Source organism: Hibiscus syriacus, unplaced genomic scaffold (genome assembly GCF_006381635.1).
Source record: "Hibiscus syriacus cultivar Baekdansim isolate YM2019G1 unplaced genomic scaffold, ASM638163v2 tig00117002_pilon, whole genome shotgun sequence".
NCBI lineage: Eukaryota > Viridiplantae > Streptophyta > Magnoliopsida > Malvales > Malvaceae > Hibiscus > Hibiscus syriacus.
In genome coordinates, this window is record NW_024063518.1 from 331,592 (window position 1) to 350,585 (window position 18,994).

Below are 18,994 nucleotides of genomic sequence, written 5' to 3' on the forward strand. Positions count from 1 at the left end.
ATCAAAGCGCATCTCGCATTTTAAAACCAAGGGTACGAGACATGTAGTTTACCTTACATTATTAAGGCCAAAATAAAACATCATGGAATTAGTATGATTTTTTATGCGTCAAGTGAGGTTGAATAAAAGAATGGATTAAGAGGCATTATGAAGTTAGTATTTTTAAAGGAAGAGTGAATAGGCGCATGTTATACAAACAAATCCATGAATTGGGATGAATAAATTTATATTCAGATCCTAATTACTACATTCCAATTCCTTTCTTTGCCACTTAAAGTACCTACGACATCTTATGGTCGTTTCAAAATTTCATACCTTATAAAATCGCTTAATATCGGCTTTTAGCCATGCTTGATCGATCGCCCCAAACAAGATTCGACTCTCATAATTTCCGGGGTTGTGAGATACCCCTGAGATGCTATACATAATCCATACACATTAAGGACCATGTAAGCATTTACTTTTCAGAACCATTCTCGACGAGGGGACTTTCATCGGCAACAATGACCTCGACTGGGTTCTGCTCTCCCCATACAGCTGCATCAAGATATCCCATCTGAAAGAGCCTATCAAAAATTTCATCTTCTCCCGGCTCCCTAGCCCATTTCAAAAGCTAAGAGTGATTGTCAACAAGGATTCATTGGCTTATACTAGAGCAAAACAATTAACATTTGCATATCTATGGGATTACCTCTCTTCTGGTAGCCCTGTTCTCAGGGTTGCAGTCTGGACTAATCTCGATTCCTTGCAATCTGAACCAACTGGCTGGAAAAGCACAAACTCGGACCTGCAAAGACAACATCAGCAACCATAGCACGGTATCACCATTAGGAGTAAGTTTGAGTAACCATTTTTTTCATCATTGCTTGATTTTAGGTCCAGTGATAAGAAAAATTAGATAAATAAGAGCAATAACACTAGAGATAAATTTAAGCTAATCTGTCCCTATAAAACTTAACCACTAATTAAAAAAAACAGTGCATTATCATACAACTATTTTCAAATCTTAGCAATAACCACGGAGAATGCGATATACGGATCTTAAAACAGGTTTCACTGAATCCTAGTTTTGTATTCTACAGCTACAAAATATTTCAGTAACTCTTGAAAACACAAATATTATTGAAGTGATACTCTATATCAAAGTGACACTTTGCAACCTTGCAATTCAATTCAAACCCGTTTATGATATCCTTGTTTCAGACCAGTATCCATTAAACATAGAATATCTTAGGACAAGTAGTTTCCCAGACATTTTGGAGACAAGTTCAGCTCTAAATGTTCTCAAGAAAATACCGTTTTAGAAGCAGATGTTGGGGGCATAAATAATGTCAAACCCCCATCAACGCATAGACGATTCCGAAAAATTGTTGCTGGGCGAGGAGCAGCATACCTGCAAAGACATGTTGTATTGGGTTCAGGTAACTTTATAGCAAGCGTTTGAATACAGAACTGTAACTAAATCAATTACCCGGGAATGAAGGAAGACGCAACCACTGCATTGATTAGATCTTCTTTAGAATCAAATTGATCCACAAGTAAACCCCTAGGCCTCCACAGTATCTGAGTTATAGCAACTGACATAATAGTTGCGAATAAAAGGAATGTTAACATTTCAAAGTGGTGGAGCTTGGCAAGTCAAATTCAGACATCCATGTTATGCAAATCTCCTTATAAAGAATGTCAGACATTAAAGAGAGAATTTATCTTGGAAAGGAGAATGGTGAATCATGTAAAGAAAACTGAAGCTATTGGGACACCTCTCCTTCACCTTGTTTTTTTTTTTATAGGAATGGCAGGCCTCGTTAAAAACCCCCTTCATGATTGATGGATCATAAAATGCTCCTTAATCAGCGGAAGGAGGAAAAGAGTGCCTTCTAATTCATTAAAACACATAAATTACATAATACTTAGGGAACAATCATATAGACTCCCTATACACACCAACCCATAGTAAAAAAATAACAGACCCAAACATAACCAAAAGGCTAAACAGCTAGCCAATACCAGCCTTTGCTAAGGCATCAGCCTCAACATTAGCTGACCTAGCAACCCATTGAATGATGCCTCCCAAACCTCTTAACTTAGTAATAATTTCGTACACAAGGTCTACATATACATTGGGACATCTATCATAGTTCTTGATCCAATCCACCGCAACTTTACTATCGGATTCAACAATCAAGCGATCCTCAAAACGCCGCTGGATTGAAGCAAAGAAAATCAAGCCCTTCTTAATTGCCATAAGCTCTATCAAAATGGGAGGACCCGGACCAGAAGCCTCTTGAAAAGAACCCACCACCGAGCCATTCTCCATTCTTAGAATTCCCCCAACTCCACTTTTCCTCCAATCTGCAGTAACAGCTGCATCCACATTCAATTTAATATAACCCTTTGGAGGCCGAGTCCAGGCCTTGATTTTAATGATTGAAGATCTAGAAATAGCGCAACAATCCCCAAGCGAAGGATCACAAATAAGACAGTCCTTTAGAATAGACGTCTCCTTATAGACAGCTAAGAACCATGCAGCCAGCCTACATCTTGCCATGAAGAACAAATCAATCTGATCTAAACTCCCCTTATCAAACACAATCGCATTCCTACATTTCCAGATTGTCCAAAACACCACTCCCGGAATGAAAGTCCAGATTATAAAATTAGGCACCAAATCTCCCCAAGCTAACAAGAAACTTTTAGCATCAGCTTGTAACACTGAACAAACTCCCCAAAATCTCAAAAAATTATTCCAAACAGACCACGCGACCGAGCAAGTTAAAAATAAATGAGAAGAGGATTCATCCACCTTCTTACATAATGGACAAGCAACATCAACAATTGCTGAAACTCCTCTCTTCTGTAATTCAAGTTTAACTGGCAACCTTTGATACACCACCTGCCACATGAAGATCTCCACTCTAGGAGGCACCAAACCCCTCCAAATGTGCTTCATCCAAAAAGGATCTGCTGTCAAAACAGGACAACAAGACTTCAAACACGAATTAACAAAAAAAATTCCTTCCCCATTCCCTCTCCAAACCATACCATCTGGCATCTCATTATAAAGAGTGAAGTTATGGATTACAGCCATTAACTCAGCAAACTAATCCAATTCCCATTCACTTAAATTCCTTCTCAATTGAAAATGCCAAACCCAACCTGAAGACCGAAACTCCCCAAACTCATTAAGCTTCCCATTTTTGTTTATCGAAAGAGCAAACAATCTTTGGAAAACCACTTTAAGAGGGGAATCAAGCGCCCAACGATCAAACCAAAATCTGATACTCCCACCATTCCCCGCCTTAATATTAAACAAACTTCGAAACTTAGTTCCAAAGTGATCCTCATTGAAATGGTTATTGACCATCGATTTCCAGATCCAAGAAGCATTAGTAGGTAGTTTTTCATTGATCGACAAAGAACTAGAATCCAAATTATATTTACTGCAAATTACCTTTTTCCACACTGAATCGCAGTCATTAGCAAACCTCCAACTCCATTTCCCAAGTAGAGCTCTATTCATATAATTAAGATCCACAACACCAAGACCACCCACCCGTTTATCAGAGCAAACTGTTGACCAATTAACCCAATGAATTTTTTTGACCTCAACCCCTCCTCCCCATAAAAATCTAGCCATGATAGCATTGAGTTTATCATATACCGAAACAGCAATCTTGAACAAGGACATATAGTAGGTTGGTAAAGAACACAAAACTGCCTTTAATAAAACCAATCTGCCTGCCATAGACAGAGTCTTAGCCTTCCAACCTGTTAATTTGTTGTAAAACTTCTGCACTATCGGATCCCACATCTGCTGAGAATTTCGCTTAGCACCAAGAGGAAGCCCCAAATATTCCGACGGGAAATGACCTACTAAACAACCTATAGCATTAGCCCACTGAGTAACCAATTCCTCAGTAACATTAATCCCAAATAATTTACTCTTAGTGAGATTCAATTTAAGGCCTGACATAACTTCAAAAACTCGAAGAACCCTCTTAACATTAAGAATCTGAGTCTTCGATGCATTGCAGAAGATGATGAGATCATCTGCAAATTGCAGATGAGACAAATTTACAACATTCTCGTCTTTGCCAATTGTCAGGCCGCAAAACAGGCCTGACTGGACTGCTTGGATAATCAGAAGATTAAGCAATTCGCCAACAAGATTGAACAGCAATGGGGAGAGGGAACATCCCTGTCTAAGACCTCTAGACAACAAAAATTCATCCGTAGGAACACCATTAACCAGCACTGACATCGAAGCAGTAGAGACACACATCCGAATCCAGCTACACCATTTTGATCCGAAGCCCATTTTATCCAAAACTTTAAAGAGAATGTCCCAATTTACCGTATCATAGGCCTTCTTAAAATCCACCTTAAAGACACAAGCCTTCAAACCTTTCTTCCTCCATAAGTCGATACCTTCATTAGCAATAAAAGAACAATCCAAAATTTGTCGACCCGGAATAAAAGCAAATTGTGAGTCACTGATAATATCCTTGATGCAACCTCTCAATCTTCTCGACAAACACTTGGAAAGAATCTTATACATCCCTCCTACGAGAGAAATAGGTCTGAAATCATCCAAACCCCCAATATTAGAACCCTTCGGGATTAAGGTAATGAAAGAATGATTAATGCCATTCTCCCACTCCTTCCCCAAAAAGAAATTATGGAAAAACTTAAGAATATCCCTCTTCAAGTAAGGCCATAATTTTTTGAAAAAACCCATATTCAACCCATCCGGCCCAGGAGCTTTGTTACTATCACACGAGTTTATGGTATCCCAAATCTCTTCTTCCGTAAACTCCTTCTCTAGCAACAGACTCTGCTCCAGAGAAATTCTTGAAAAATTCAAATTAATATCCTCCACTTCCAAGGTAGAACGATGATTAAAAGCTTTAAAAAAATGTTCTCTAATAGTAGACTTAATAACCGGATCTTTGATAATTTTACCCTCAACGTGAAGTGCATTCATATAATTCATCCTCCTCCTAATGGAAGCACTTGTGTGAAAAAAATTAGAGTTCCGGTCTCCATCTTTCACCCACTTTTCTCTTGAATTTTGAAACCAAATTTGCTCCTCAACTCTATAAAGTCTCCACAGTTCATTTCTCATTTTCCTCAACTCTGCCGCATTGACATCTACATTGGCACTCTGATTTTGCTGCAAACTTAATTCAAACTGTTGAATTTTATCTTCCAGAGCAGCAATATCCAGCCGTGGAAACTGTTTCCTATCCCCAGACCAGCTCTTAATGGCTGACTTTGTATTCCTTAGAATGCTCAAAATTCCAGATTTTTTCTTCTCCTCCTTAAACTCCTTAATAGACTCAACAACCTTCTCTTCAAAACCATCCTCAGACAATAAATAATTGAAAAATCTGAAAGGCCTCTTCCCCCAATAATCATCCCCACTCTCAAGAACAATAGCATTATGATCCGAGATGGACTTTGGCAGTAAAAATTGGTTGATACAGCAAAATTCTTCTGAGAAACTGACATTAACCAGGAACCTATCCAGTTTAACAACAGTTGGAACATCCCGATTGCTGCTCCATGTAAATTTCCCCCCCTATTAAAGGCAAATCAATAAGTCCCGATTGCTGAATAAAAAGCCTAAAAATTTCCATCGAGTTCCTATTTTGAGCCATATCATCCTTCTCATCTTCTGTTAAGTAGGCATTGAAATCTCCTCCCACACACAAAGGGACATTGGAACCATTAATGAATAGTCCCAGTTCTTCAAAAAAACCTGCCTTCTCTTCTTCCACAGAAGGACCATAGACGTTAATAAACCCACATTTAAGTTGGCTGGACTTAAATTTCCCAAACACTGCTAAAAACCTCTTATGAATATGATGCTCTTCTAACACAAAAACAGTCTCATCCCAACAACTAAAAATACCTCCTGAAGAACCTTCTGCTGGAGACACAACAAAACCTTGCAACTTATTCAGTCCACTCCTTCTTAAAAAAGCAAATGGTAAATTCTCAAGTTTTGTTTCTTGAAGAAAAAGGAAAGATGGTTTTTTCTTAGAAACTAATTTCTGAACAGCTCTCTGCTTTTCTTTTTTTACCCAACCCCCTAACGTTCCACGACAAAATAATAAGCCTTTGCATTCTAAACTTATATGACAAACCCAGAAAATCCTATGAATTGCCCCCGACCTCAGCTGACCGCACTCGAGCCTTTTTCCAAGTCCATAATCTTTTGTAAAAAAGCATCCTTCCCTTCCTTGAAGGAAACACCCAGAATCTTACTGATTTCCCATGTAGCAACAGCTTCGTCCAACAGCACAGGAAAAGCTGATGAGGATAATGTGGACACACTGGCATGTTCCACAGCTTCCCTAAAGAGTGATCTTCTAAATCTCCTATTAAGACTCCTCATCCTTGGGCCATCATTGTCCCTTTCTGACAAACCAGCAACTACTGGAATTTCAGAATTACCACCCTTAGAACTTGCAGCCCTACTTAACTCCTTACTGGACTCCCCTCGAGAACCCTTCTTACAAGCCTGCACGTCTTTAATCCACAACTTTCTTCTCTTAGACCTGCAGTAAAACCTCTTGAAACTCCTAACTAACTTCCTGCGAACCGGGCCAGACTTCGCAGAACTTGCAGACCGAGGCTGTGAACCACCTGATGAACTTACCACCTTAACCACTTTAACAGACCCCATACCATCTTCATTCCCAGCTGGATCATTAATATTATCTGCAGCAGAACAGAATTTTTAACCAATATCTGGGTCCAGACCACTCATAATGGGTTTGTAGCCACTTCGGTATTTTAAAATGCAACGTAAACTTTAGCAGGCATCTCTCTAACATTATGATCTGAACAATTTTGCACGTTACCATCCCAATAAGGCCTATCTACTTTCTCTTATTACCAACTTGATCCAAATTCCATAAGTCTAAATGTGTTCATGATCTAATGCATGATTCAAAGATTCCGATTGTAGGATGATAAATATTATTTTGTCATATGTTTCAAAGTAAATTAATCGTCAGCTGTGTGTACTCCTCATTTAAAATAACATGCATAAAGTCTCTAGTTTGTATTCAAATTATCATACTCAATTACTCACCACGAACCCTCCCATTGGACTTGGTATGAGTGTCATCAGGTAGATGCTCAGCAAGAAGATCTCGAAGAGCAGCCTGTCGATTTTAGAAAAGGATAAGTTAACATAAAACTTGATCAGAAGCTGATGAAGAAATATGAATTCTTCAGTGAGATATTAAGCAAATGGCCAAAAAAAACATTACGCTATGCCTACACATACCCCAAGACGGAATGCAGTCCCATTAAGCCGGCAATCATTACCCAGGATTTTACCAACTTTTAGGGCTTCATCCATTGTAGCTCCAGAAGCAATCACCGCGGATACTATGGCACCAGCAGATGTACCAGCCAAGGGTGTTGTCTCCTGTGTCAGTGTGGAAAAAGAGTGCCACTATTGTCAGTAACTCAAGAGTGTATTTGCCTAAAATCCAAACTTTCCAAAGCCCTTTCTAAGGTGAAAGCTGTACTCCATATCTAAACTGGACCCATTTAAATTCGTATTCTCCTTTCATATAGACGCCAACAGTGGCTGTTTCCAAAGCGCAACATAATTTAATACTAAACTTTATATGGTTAAGCTAAAGATTCTTCAAACTGAAGTGATGAACAATCAAAGAAGCAATTTTCGTAAAGGGAGAAAAGATTAAACCTTTATGTAACCCTTTTCAATGAGAAACTGGGCAACTCCAAGATGGTAAGGAAGCAAGAAGCCACCACCAGAAAAGCTAAACCCAGGGCTTGTAATCACTCTTCCTTCTTTCTCGGCTTCAATATCCTTGACTCTTTGTTCCCATATCACATCTGGTTCTATCTCATTCTCCATCACTGCCCCAATCCTCTCCCTCTTCCTGGATCTGCGAGAATCAGGGATTGTTGAATCTTCATAACCCGGACTGCTCTTGATGAATCTCGATGCAATTCCCAAAAAAAATTTCCCCGTGGCTGCGGCTAAAGACACTTTTTCTGAAGAATCGTTTTCATTTTTATCTTCTGAAGGTGGAGCTGTGAAGTTATTGTTGTTTTTGGAGTAGTTGACGGAGGGAACGAGGGCGTGTGTGGGAGAGGGGAAAGGGCGAACCCACGGCTGAGGCCAGAGTGGCAAGGCAAGCCGTGGAAAATTAAAAGACAAACCATTGAAGGAATCGATGAGAAAAAAATTGAAACAAGTCGACAACTAATGGCTCTGTTTCCCCATACCATTAATTGAAGAACAACGTAGAAAATACTTAAAATGTAGGCTTAAACAATTCAATTTCACACGTATTTATTTACAATATTTATTACTCCTTACAACCACGCAATCCAACTGTAGTTAACCACTTGTTCTCTTCTTAAATAGTCTACCCATTCATTCCACTTTTAAGCCTTTTACATATTCTTTGTTTATTACCCTCATTCCGAACTCGAGATTTTTTTATTTTATTCTTTTCGTATTATTAAATGTGTTTGTTATTAATTTTTAAACAATTAAAATTTTTAAATTTTAATTATGATTATTTTTAATATTTAAATAATTAAATTTTATAAAATATATATTTAGAAACTACTTGATTTAAAGTTTTTAAAATATATTTTTTTCATATTTTTATCAATAATAAATTCATAATAATAATAATTTAAAGTTAAAAAATTTGATTAAAAAAAGTCAACAGTGAATATATTTAATAAGACAGAGAGTATATATTTTACTGTTACAACAACTTAATAGTGGTTAAACAATACTCTTATTAGCTCTGTATATTATGTGTAGAATATATAAATGATGACTTTAACTCGATTAACATTACATATAAAATTAAATATATTTAAATTTAAATAATATAAATATCATATAAAAATTTAATTTTTAAACTAACTTTAAAAATGTATAAGATATATGAGTATCATTTTGTTAACTAATTATTTAAAATATTTTTGGTAATACAATTATTGATATTATTTTTAATTTAATATTATTATATGTTAAAATATTATTATTTTATCAAATTTTTATTAAATATAATTATTTTATTGTTCGTAATATATGTATAATTTAAATAAAGTAATTTTATTAAGTTGAAATTATTTAATTCCGTAATCATTTGTGTTGAGTTAATCGATTAACGGAATCGGCCAAGAGGGGGGTGAACTGACAATTAAAATTTTGGTGGAAGCTTTTGCAGAAAATTGAAAGTAATTGCACAGCGATTTAGAGTGGTTCGACTTTATCAACCAAAGTTTATGTCCACTACCTTAGCTATCCACACTAAGGATTTTCCAACAAATTCACTAATTTGTTCTTTCTTTTGAGGACAAAGAGTAACCTTACAGCCCCCTCAATAATTATACTCCAAATTCTTGAGCACACTCTATTTCAAAGAGAAATACACAAATTTGCAAACTTACAAGGAAAACCTCACAAGGTAAGATGTTTGCACAATTCTAGAACAAGAAAAGAACACTCACAAATAATTACAAATGAGCACAAATGGTGTTCTTTGAAAGCAAAATGAAATATTGAAAGGGAAATTGGCTTGATTTGCACAAACTTGGTGTTTGATGCTTTCTCTCTTGTTTCTCTATGATTTCTTTTTTGATCAAAGGCTTTAGAACTTGTTTAAATACACCTTGAATCACTTCTGAACGTTGGGTATGATTAGTGAAGATCATATAGCCGTTTTAGTGTGAAAACAATTAATAAAACAGCTTGGAGCGTGGGGGGAATCGGTTCCCCTATAGGGAATCGGTTCCCTAAGTGTAAAATTCAAATATTTCGACCGTTATACAAGGGGGAATCGGTTCCCTCCGAGCATGCTGGAATTCTCGGAGCCAAACCATTCAGGGGGAATCGGTTCCCTCTGAGCAATCTGGAATTTTTGGCTTTGAAATAGTTCGAAATACTTTGTAACATTATTTTGAAATTGTTTTAAGATTAAAACTTAATTTTACACTTGAGTAAGGATTAAAAATGATTTTTGAAAGATTTGGAGTAATGTTTTGATATTCGAATAGTTATATCGAATATACTTAGAAAATCATTTGGAAAATCTTAAAATTCATTTAACTTAATTTTTTATATCGAAATATCAAAATGTTTTCAACAATCTCCCCCTTTTTGATATAACAAAACATTTTAGTAATTTTAAGATTTTGAAATCAAGTTTTGAAATTACTCCCCCTTACTTTAATACTTCTCCCATTTATCATTTAAAACACAGTTAACACTTCTCCCCCTTTTTGTTAAATCAAAAAGACATTTTAAAGAATTTAAACAAGGTTTTGAAATTATTTAGCCAATTGATTATATATAGTATAAGCTGCTAAGATCACAAGCAAGAGAAACGTTAGCCATTAGTTTCATAATCAATATTCATAATTAATGTGACATGGCAAAATTGGTCATATATCTAACATGAAGTAAATGATGCAATAATTAATAAATTTAACCACACCAAATAGATAAGTTCTCACCATTCATAAATCCAAACAAATTCAAAAATCAATCAATCCATAAATTCAAACATTCCAAAATATTCAAAATGTTAAAATAATAAGTTTGGAGTTCAAAGCAAAACATAGAATCACATATCTGGATCAGGAGGAGGAAAACGACTCGCATAGCGGCCATTTCGTGAGTGAGTTCATTAATACGCGCGTTGGTTGCTTCGTTGTTTGCATGCATCTCCCGAAGAATTTCTAATTGTTGAGCTCCCATTGTGGATAAATGAGACTCTATAGAAGTAAAGCGCGAATCCATGGTAGCATATCGGAAATCGAATGTCTCCATAAAGGATTGAAAATATGGAGGCATTTGATGCGTTTGTTGTGCTTGCTCCTCGGGCTGCTCAGGCTTATCTTCGGCTTCATCGATGTCTCGCATTAATTGCTCAAGCTCGGGATCGTCATCAGCTTCTGGTGGAGTTCGTGAAGAACTAGCTCCCGGAGTATTTGCAGAAAATCGAACCCATTCACCGGTTTCCTTATCCTTTATTCATCCCGCTCTCGTTAAGGAAAGAAGATTAATTTGTTTCTTAAGGGGGAAAACGGCATCTAGACCGACTCTAAGCCCAGCTTTGGAAAACAGATTACTCAAAATGCAACCGTAAACTAGAGATGAACATAGTTTCTTGTTAGGAACAAGATTTACGGTTTCAATAATTTTAGCAAAAATAATTTGAGGTAGGTTTATTTTAATATTGTTTTCGAAACAATGTAACCACCAAAGATCTAAGGCTCTAAGGGTAGAATAACGACCTCCGGATGGTCGAAACCACCAAGAAATCATTAGATGAAGAAAACGTTCATGAAGGTCTAAGACACTTGCACTATCCCTTCTTTTATAACGAGATCCTAAGATTTGTTTTTCATTTGAAATACCATCGTTATCTAATCCAAATGTATTGGCTATGTAAGCCGAGTCAATATATAAGAATTGTCCTAGGAGGTAGGAATGAATTCCTATGGTTTCAGTTTCAGTTTGGTTTTTAACACAAACGGCATTAGAATAGAAAATACGAACAAGTTGATGGTAGACAATGGGTTCAAGATCAAAAAGTTTGTCAAATTTTCACTCTTGTAAAAGAGGAAGATATTTAAAATTAATATCTAACATAGCTTGACGAGAAGGAATACGTTATTCCCGTATTTTGTAAGAGTCGAAATATTGATAATACCAAAAACAATGATTTCTAGGACCAGGATGATTGAAGCACGAATTTTGGATAGTCAAATTAGGATCAATGGGATTAGGATTAGGAATTGTATTTTGAGGATTTGGAGGTGGATTTGATTAACGGTGTGAGCGACTAGATGATGACCTAGCACGTTTAGGATTGGACATGGTTTAGGAAATCGGAATAGAATAGATAACCTGCAATTTAGAAAACACTTGTATGCAATTCAATCAATCCCAAAACTCAATTGAGTCCTCAATATTTCAAGGTTCTCTAAATCAATCCTAATGGGCAAAGTTTTTGAAAACTTTTGAAAAATACGGTTTTGAGAAACAATATATGTATAGTTTTCATAACAACAACATAATTCAATCAAAACACAATAATTTGAAAATCAACATTTTTTTTATTTCAAAAATTTTTAAAAATTTTGGAAAATTCTTGTGTTTTTGATGAAATTAGTTGTAATATCTAGTTTCTAATCACTAAACAATCAATGTTCGATCTAAAGTTCATCCTAGAACTAATTAAAACTAGTTATATGTTCATAAATTGATGAAATAGAAGTTTTGGAAAAATACCTTGAAGGATTTCAGATTTGAGTGAGATTAGATGAAGTTTGCACGTTTTTTATGATTCCAACAGGTTTAAAAGATGATATTTGAAGTGAATTCAGATTAAGAACGTTGATTTGAGGCAAAATGGAGATTTGAGAGAGTAAAAGAGTGATTGGCAGCAAGGAAGAGAAGAGAAGAGGGTTTAAAGGGTTCTGCCCGTGTATATCCAGAACCCCAGGGGGTATCGATTCCCCTGTGGGGGGGAATCGGTTCCCCTTCAAAGGGGGAATCGGTTTCCTCATGGGGGGGATCGATTCCCTCTGCACCAAAATGCTAAAATCCGATTTTAAACACCCAAAATGCTAAATTAATTTCATCTAGTGGTATTGGCAACTCATATATTGAAAATTAATCATGTTCAAACAATTAAATTAATCTTTAAACGATATTTGAACATAAAATTAATTTTTCATCAAGAATCATAAACTCCTCATAACTAATAGCAATGAATACAATCAAAAATTACTATTATAAGCATTTTTCATTTATTCTTAAAAGTGCTAAAATTATTTTAAACACTAAGTGAAGATAGGTTGGTCAAACCTTATTCTCTCCTAAGTGTCCAAAATATTTCCTTGTCTAAAGGTTTTGTAAAGATATCCGCCAATTGGTGCAAAGTATCAACAAATTCTAGAACTACATATTCCTTAGTGACATGGTCTCTAATGAAGTGATGTGTAACACCCTTAACTCATATCCGACCCGAATACAAGTCCGAGGTGTCACATTGACTTTTCAAATCTTTGACTCTTACAGAAAATCCTGGGAATTTTTAAAACTTTCATTAAAACGAAATACATTAATTTACATAAGACCATAAAATACAAAATCGATCAGAGTATTCGTAATTAACACTTATTACATACCAACACTCTATACATAATTAAGTACATACTTTGTCAATTTACTTCTGATCTGATCTCTTAGTAGTATTGCTGCCTGTGCTACTTCTATTTCCACTCTTCCTGATTCTTGGTACCTACGTGTAAATCACTTACACGCTAAGTCATAGACTTAGTGAGGCAATAAATGAATATGCAACGATAAACTTATGAATGTTCATACTTACCATTGGATCATGACATTTCAATGTGCATTTATTTATCACATGATAACATATAAAATCATATAATGCACATACGAAACTTACCTTCTTGTATCACTTTCACTGTAAATCGGTATTTCAATTGCATTGCCCATGTATATTATTGAGAATAGAGGTATGTGAGTACATTGAGGTTGTGCACTAATGCTGTCACCACAGCTCGTATCAATTCCCTCATGGGGCACCGAACCTTAGTTCAGTATTCATCCCGTAAAACTATTATCTATATCCCGTAGGACCATTACATCCCGAAGGACTACATCCCGAAGGACTACATCCCGAAGGACTATTATACCCTCGACTCTTGGCATGCCAACTACACCTATAGTTCTCATATCGTATACTATGGGCATTATTCTTATTTTTCATATGTTCATGTACCCATCTCATTTCTCTTGTGATCATGTATCTCATATCACTTCATATCGTGTTCTCATATCACATGTCATATCACATATCATATCACATGAACATATACATGTCTTATGCATGTATTACAATAATTATCATGTATGCATGTTCACCACTATTGTATTATAAAAATCAACATAGGGATTAGACTTATCACAAGTCTTATTCCATTATAATATACATCTAGTATGCACTCACCTTAGCTTTGCTTTGTTTCGATTCTAATCCTTTGATCGTTCCGGAATAAGCTTACTTTTAGTATCTACATAATCGCACATGGATCTATATCAGTATTATAACCAATATACTCTAATGATTCACTCTTTAGACTAAGAGAAAAGTCAATTTCATCTTTTAATGAAGGTATGCATCGATGCACTACTGATGCATCGATGCATAAAAGGTATTCGATGTAGTATTATTGCTGGGATGCATCGATGCACTCCTTATGCATCGATGCACCAATTGCATTCGATGTTTCATTATTAATGGGATGCATCGATGCACTACTTATGCATCGATGCATGAATTGCATTCGATGTCTTTATTTTAAAAGAGTGCATCGATGCACTACCAATGCATCGGTGCACATTCAAATAATTTCTGGGTTTTAACCTTGATGCATCGATGCACCATGAATGTGCATCGGTGCACTCTGCCCAGAATCCTCTTTTTGAACCCGAAAGTTCATTCATTTGGATTAAATCCTTCATGTTTAATCCCCTTTTTCATTCTTAACTCTAGTACACATCCTTAAACCAATTTATACTCATTTATTTCATCTTAAACCTCCAAATCCTATCCTTCATATGTAATTCAATAATTACATCGATTTTCAACATGTTTGAATTCCACTTTTAATACTTCGTATGTCTTAACTAGATTGATGACAAGTCAAATTTAACTTTCAATTCTAGTTATAAACTCTAATCCAATATTTCATTTAAGAACTTCACATCTTAAATCTCTCCTAACTCCATCATCCTTTGATGTTAAGATAACTTAAGCTTTACTTAAGCTTAGTTATCATCTAATAATCAAAACCCAATATTAAATTTAACAAGAAACTCAATAATCAAAAATCTTACCTTTGCTTTGGTTCACGCGTGCAAGGAAGAAAGAAGAAGAAGATAAGTCTGGAAGCCTTTGGTTCTCTCCTTTTCAACCCACTTGTATTCATATATATCCTTATCCCTTGTTTAATTAATTGATCCTTGCAATGACTCTTTTGCCCTTCCATTCCTACTTCCTTTCAATTCAATCCTACACAATCATTTACATATATATCTTTATACTATTCATTCATTCTATTTTAATCACCAAAATTTAAAACTTTTCAATTTAGTCACTAACCCGGTATTGAGGATGTTACAATTCTCTCCCCCTTAAGAAAATTCGTCCTTGAATTTTCATTATGTAAAGAGGTAGGGATACTTAATCCTCATGTCCTCTTCACGTTCCCATGTTGCTTCCTCTACTTTGTGATTTCTCCACAAGACTTTAACCAATGGAATAGTCTTGTTCCTTAATTGCTTGACTTCATGAGCTAATATTTGAACAGGTTCTTCCTCATAAGTTAAATCTAGTCGAATCTCAATTTCTTCAGTAGTCACAACGTGAGATGGATCAGATCTATATTTCCTAAGCATTGAGACATGAAAAACATTGTGTATCTTTTCCATTTCAGGTGGCAAAACTAGCTGATATGCTACTGATCCTACCCTCCTAGTAATCTCATAAGGTCCAATGAACCGAGGACTCAACTTTCTTTTACGTCCAAACCTCAATATTTTCTTCCACGGAGACACTTTCAAGAACACTTTATCTCTGACTTGAAATTCAATTTCTTTCATTTTTAAATCGGCATACGATTTATGTCTATCAGCTGCAGCTTTTAGATTATTCTGAATTACTTGAACTTTCTCTTCCGTATTCTGAATCAACTCAGGACCAATAACTTCTCGATCCTTAAGTTCATACCAGTTCAAGGGCGTACGACATTTTCTTCCGTAAAGAGCTTCATAGGGAGCCATTTTGATGCTTGACTGATAACTATTGTTGTATGCAAATTCAGCAAGTGGTAAATATTTTTCCCATGATCCTTTGAATTCAATGACACTCGCTCTAAGCATATCCTCCAGAATTTGGATAGTTCGCTCGGATTGACCATCAATTTGAGGATGAAACGATGTACTGAAATTTAACCGAGTTCCCAATGCTCCATGTAATGACTTCCAAAACCGTGATGTGAATCTAGGATCCCGATCAGAAACTATGGAAATAGGTATACCATGCAAACGTATAATCTCTCTTATATACAATTCAGCATACCTATCCATGGAGAAATCAGTTCGTACTGGAATAAAATGGGCTGACTTAGTCAATCTATCCACGATTACCCAGATTGAATCCTTTTTGTTCTGAGTTAAAGGCAAACCCGTCACAAAATCCATCGTTATGTTTTCCCATTTCCATTGAAGAATTGAAATTGGTTGTAACAATCCTGACGGAACTTGATGCTCAGCTTTGACTTGTTGACAAGTCAAACACTTTGATACAAATTCCGTAATGTCTTTCTTTATTCTCGGCCACCAATATCGACTCTTGAGATCCATATACATTTTGTTCCCTCCTGGATGCATTGTCAATGGGCTACAATGAGCTTCCGTCAATAATTCCTTCTTTAATTCATCATCATCTGGAATTACTAATCTTTCTCGATAATACAAGTTCTCGTCAGACTTAATCTCATAATCCATACCCTCTCCATTCTTTATCTGTTATATCCTCTTTAAACACTTTTCATCTTTAACTTGCAATTCTTTAATTCGATTTAGCCATACTGGCTTGACAGTCAGTTCTGCACAAATTGCACCATCTCCTCTTAACGATAATCTAGCATCCAGAGCTCGCAAAGCTGCAAACGTCTTTCGACTCAAGGCATCAGCTACCACATTTGCCTTTCCAGGATGGAAATCAATCACCACATCATAATCTTTGAGAAATTCCACCCACCTTCTTTGTCTTAGATTCAACTCTTTCTGAGTCATCAAGTACTTTAAACTCTTGTGATCCGTATACAAGTAGCACTTTTCACCATACAAGTAGTGACGCCATATTTTTAGAGCGAACACTACTGCAGCCATCTCCAAATCGTGTGTCGGATAATTCTTCTAATGAGGTTTTAATTGCCTCGAAGCGTAGGCCACCACCTTGCCTTCTTGCATTAACACGCATCCCAAGCCATTATGAGACGCATCACTATACACTACAAAATCCTTGCCAGACTCAGGTTGAACTAACACTGGAGCTTCTGTAAGAATCTTCTTTAACTTTTCAAAACTCTCTTGACATTCTTGAGTCCAAACAAATTTTATTTCCTTTTTCAACAATTTAGTCAGGGGTAATGCTATAATCAAAAAGTTTTTAACAAACCTTCGATAATAACCAGCTAACCCCAGAAAACTTCTAACTTCCGATATATTCTTTGGAACTTCCCACTCCAGAATAGCTTTAATCTTTTGGGGATCCACTCGAACTCCTTCTGCCGAAATTACATGTCCAAGGAATGCCACTTCATTCAACCAGAATTCACATTTAGAAAATTTAGCATAAAGCTTTTTATCTCGTAATATCTGTAAGACAATCCTCAAATGCGAACTATGCTCTTCCTCTGACTTTGAATATATTAAAATATCATCAATGAACACCACAGCAAACTGATCCAAATACGGTTGGAAAATTCTGTTCATTAAATCCATAAAAGCAGCTGGTGCATTCGTAACTCCAAACGGCATCACGATAAATTCATAGTGACAATATCTTGTTCTAAACGCCGTTTTTGAAATGTCTTTTTCTTGAATCTTTAATTGATGATAACCCGAACGTAAATCAATTTTTGAGAACACTGAAGCCTCCTTTAATTGATCAAATAAATCGTCGATTCGGGGAAGTGGATACTTGTTCTTGATGGTTACTTTATTGAGTTGTCTGTAATCAATACAAAGACGCATGGATCCATCTTTCTTCTTAACAAATAAAACTGGAGCTCCCCAAGGTGATACACTTGGTCTAATAAACCCTTTGTCTGATAGCTCCTTTAATTGAATCTTTAATTCTTGCAATTCTTTTGGAGCCATTCTGTATGGTGCCATTGCAATGGACGCTGTTCCCGGTATTATCTCAATCTGAAATTCTACCTCTCGGTCAGGAGGTAAACCTGGCAACTCTGCAGGAAATACATCGAGAAACTCTCTGACTATAGGAATCCCTTCAATCCCTTTCTCCTTGGTTCTAACATCCAGTACATAAGCTATAAACCCTTGACATCCCTGTAGCAGTAACTTCTTTGCAGTCATCACTGAAATCACATTTGTTAACGGATTCCATCTTTCACTAAATACAATAATTTCTACTCCTTCGGAACTTCTCAACGTCACTCTTTTCAATCTACAATCGACATCAGCGTAATAACGATATAACTAATCCATACCCAATATCACTTCGAATTCATCAAAAGGTAATTCCATCAGATTAGCAGGGAATTCTATTCCCTGAATCCGTATGGGACACCCTCGGCTCACCATATTTACTCGGGCACTGTGCCCTAATGGATTCGTCACTATCACCTCCTTGCTAGTAATTTCTAACGGAATGTTCAATTCTTTCACTAACTTACTAGTAATGTATGAATATGTAGACCCGGGATCAATCAATACAATAACACCTTTGTCAAACAATAGAAAGGTACCTGTTATAATATCTGGGTCATCACAATCATCATTGGTCTTGAGGTTGTACACCTGAGCAGTGGAGTGTATCTCTTGTAGAGCAGAGGACTCTGACTGACTTCTTCCTCTGCCTCTACCTCTTCCCCTCTGGGTTACCGAAACAGACCTCTCAGGCTGTACAGGTTCACTAGTTGACATTGGACAGTCTCGAACGAAGTGTCCGGCGTCTCCACATCTAAAGCAGACTCCAGAAATCATCTGGCATACCCCTAAATGATTCTTTCCACAATGCGGACATTGTCTGGCTTGACTCTGATTAGTTCTCCCAGCTCCCGATCCTGCTGATTGAGTTTGTTTGCCTCTCATCGGATTTGATCCTCTAGCTGAGGATACCACTGA

The 18,994-nt window shown here is 36.3% G+C and overlaps 1 protein-coding gene across 1 annotated transcript; it reads right to left on the reverse strand.

Moving 5' to 3' along the window:
• Nucleotides 1-209: 209 nt before the first annotated feature.
• On the reverse strand, nt 210-8,476 carry LOC120194844 (1-acylglycerol-3-phosphate O-acyltransferase Pnpla3-like). The gene is made up of 8 exons (XM_039197027.1): nt 8,471-8,476; nt 7,730-8,254; nt 7,301-7,444; nt 7,103-7,175; nt 1,472-1,577; nt 1,297-1,393; nt 692-787; nt 210-613 (listed from the first exon to the last, which is right to left on the reverse strand). Exons 1-8 carry the CDS (start codon nt 8,474-8,476, stop codon nt 458-460), a joined length of 1,203 nt encoding a protein of 400 aa, XP_039052958.1. The 3' UTR covers nt 210-457.
• Nucleotides 8,477-18,994: the final 10,518 nt, after the last annotated feature.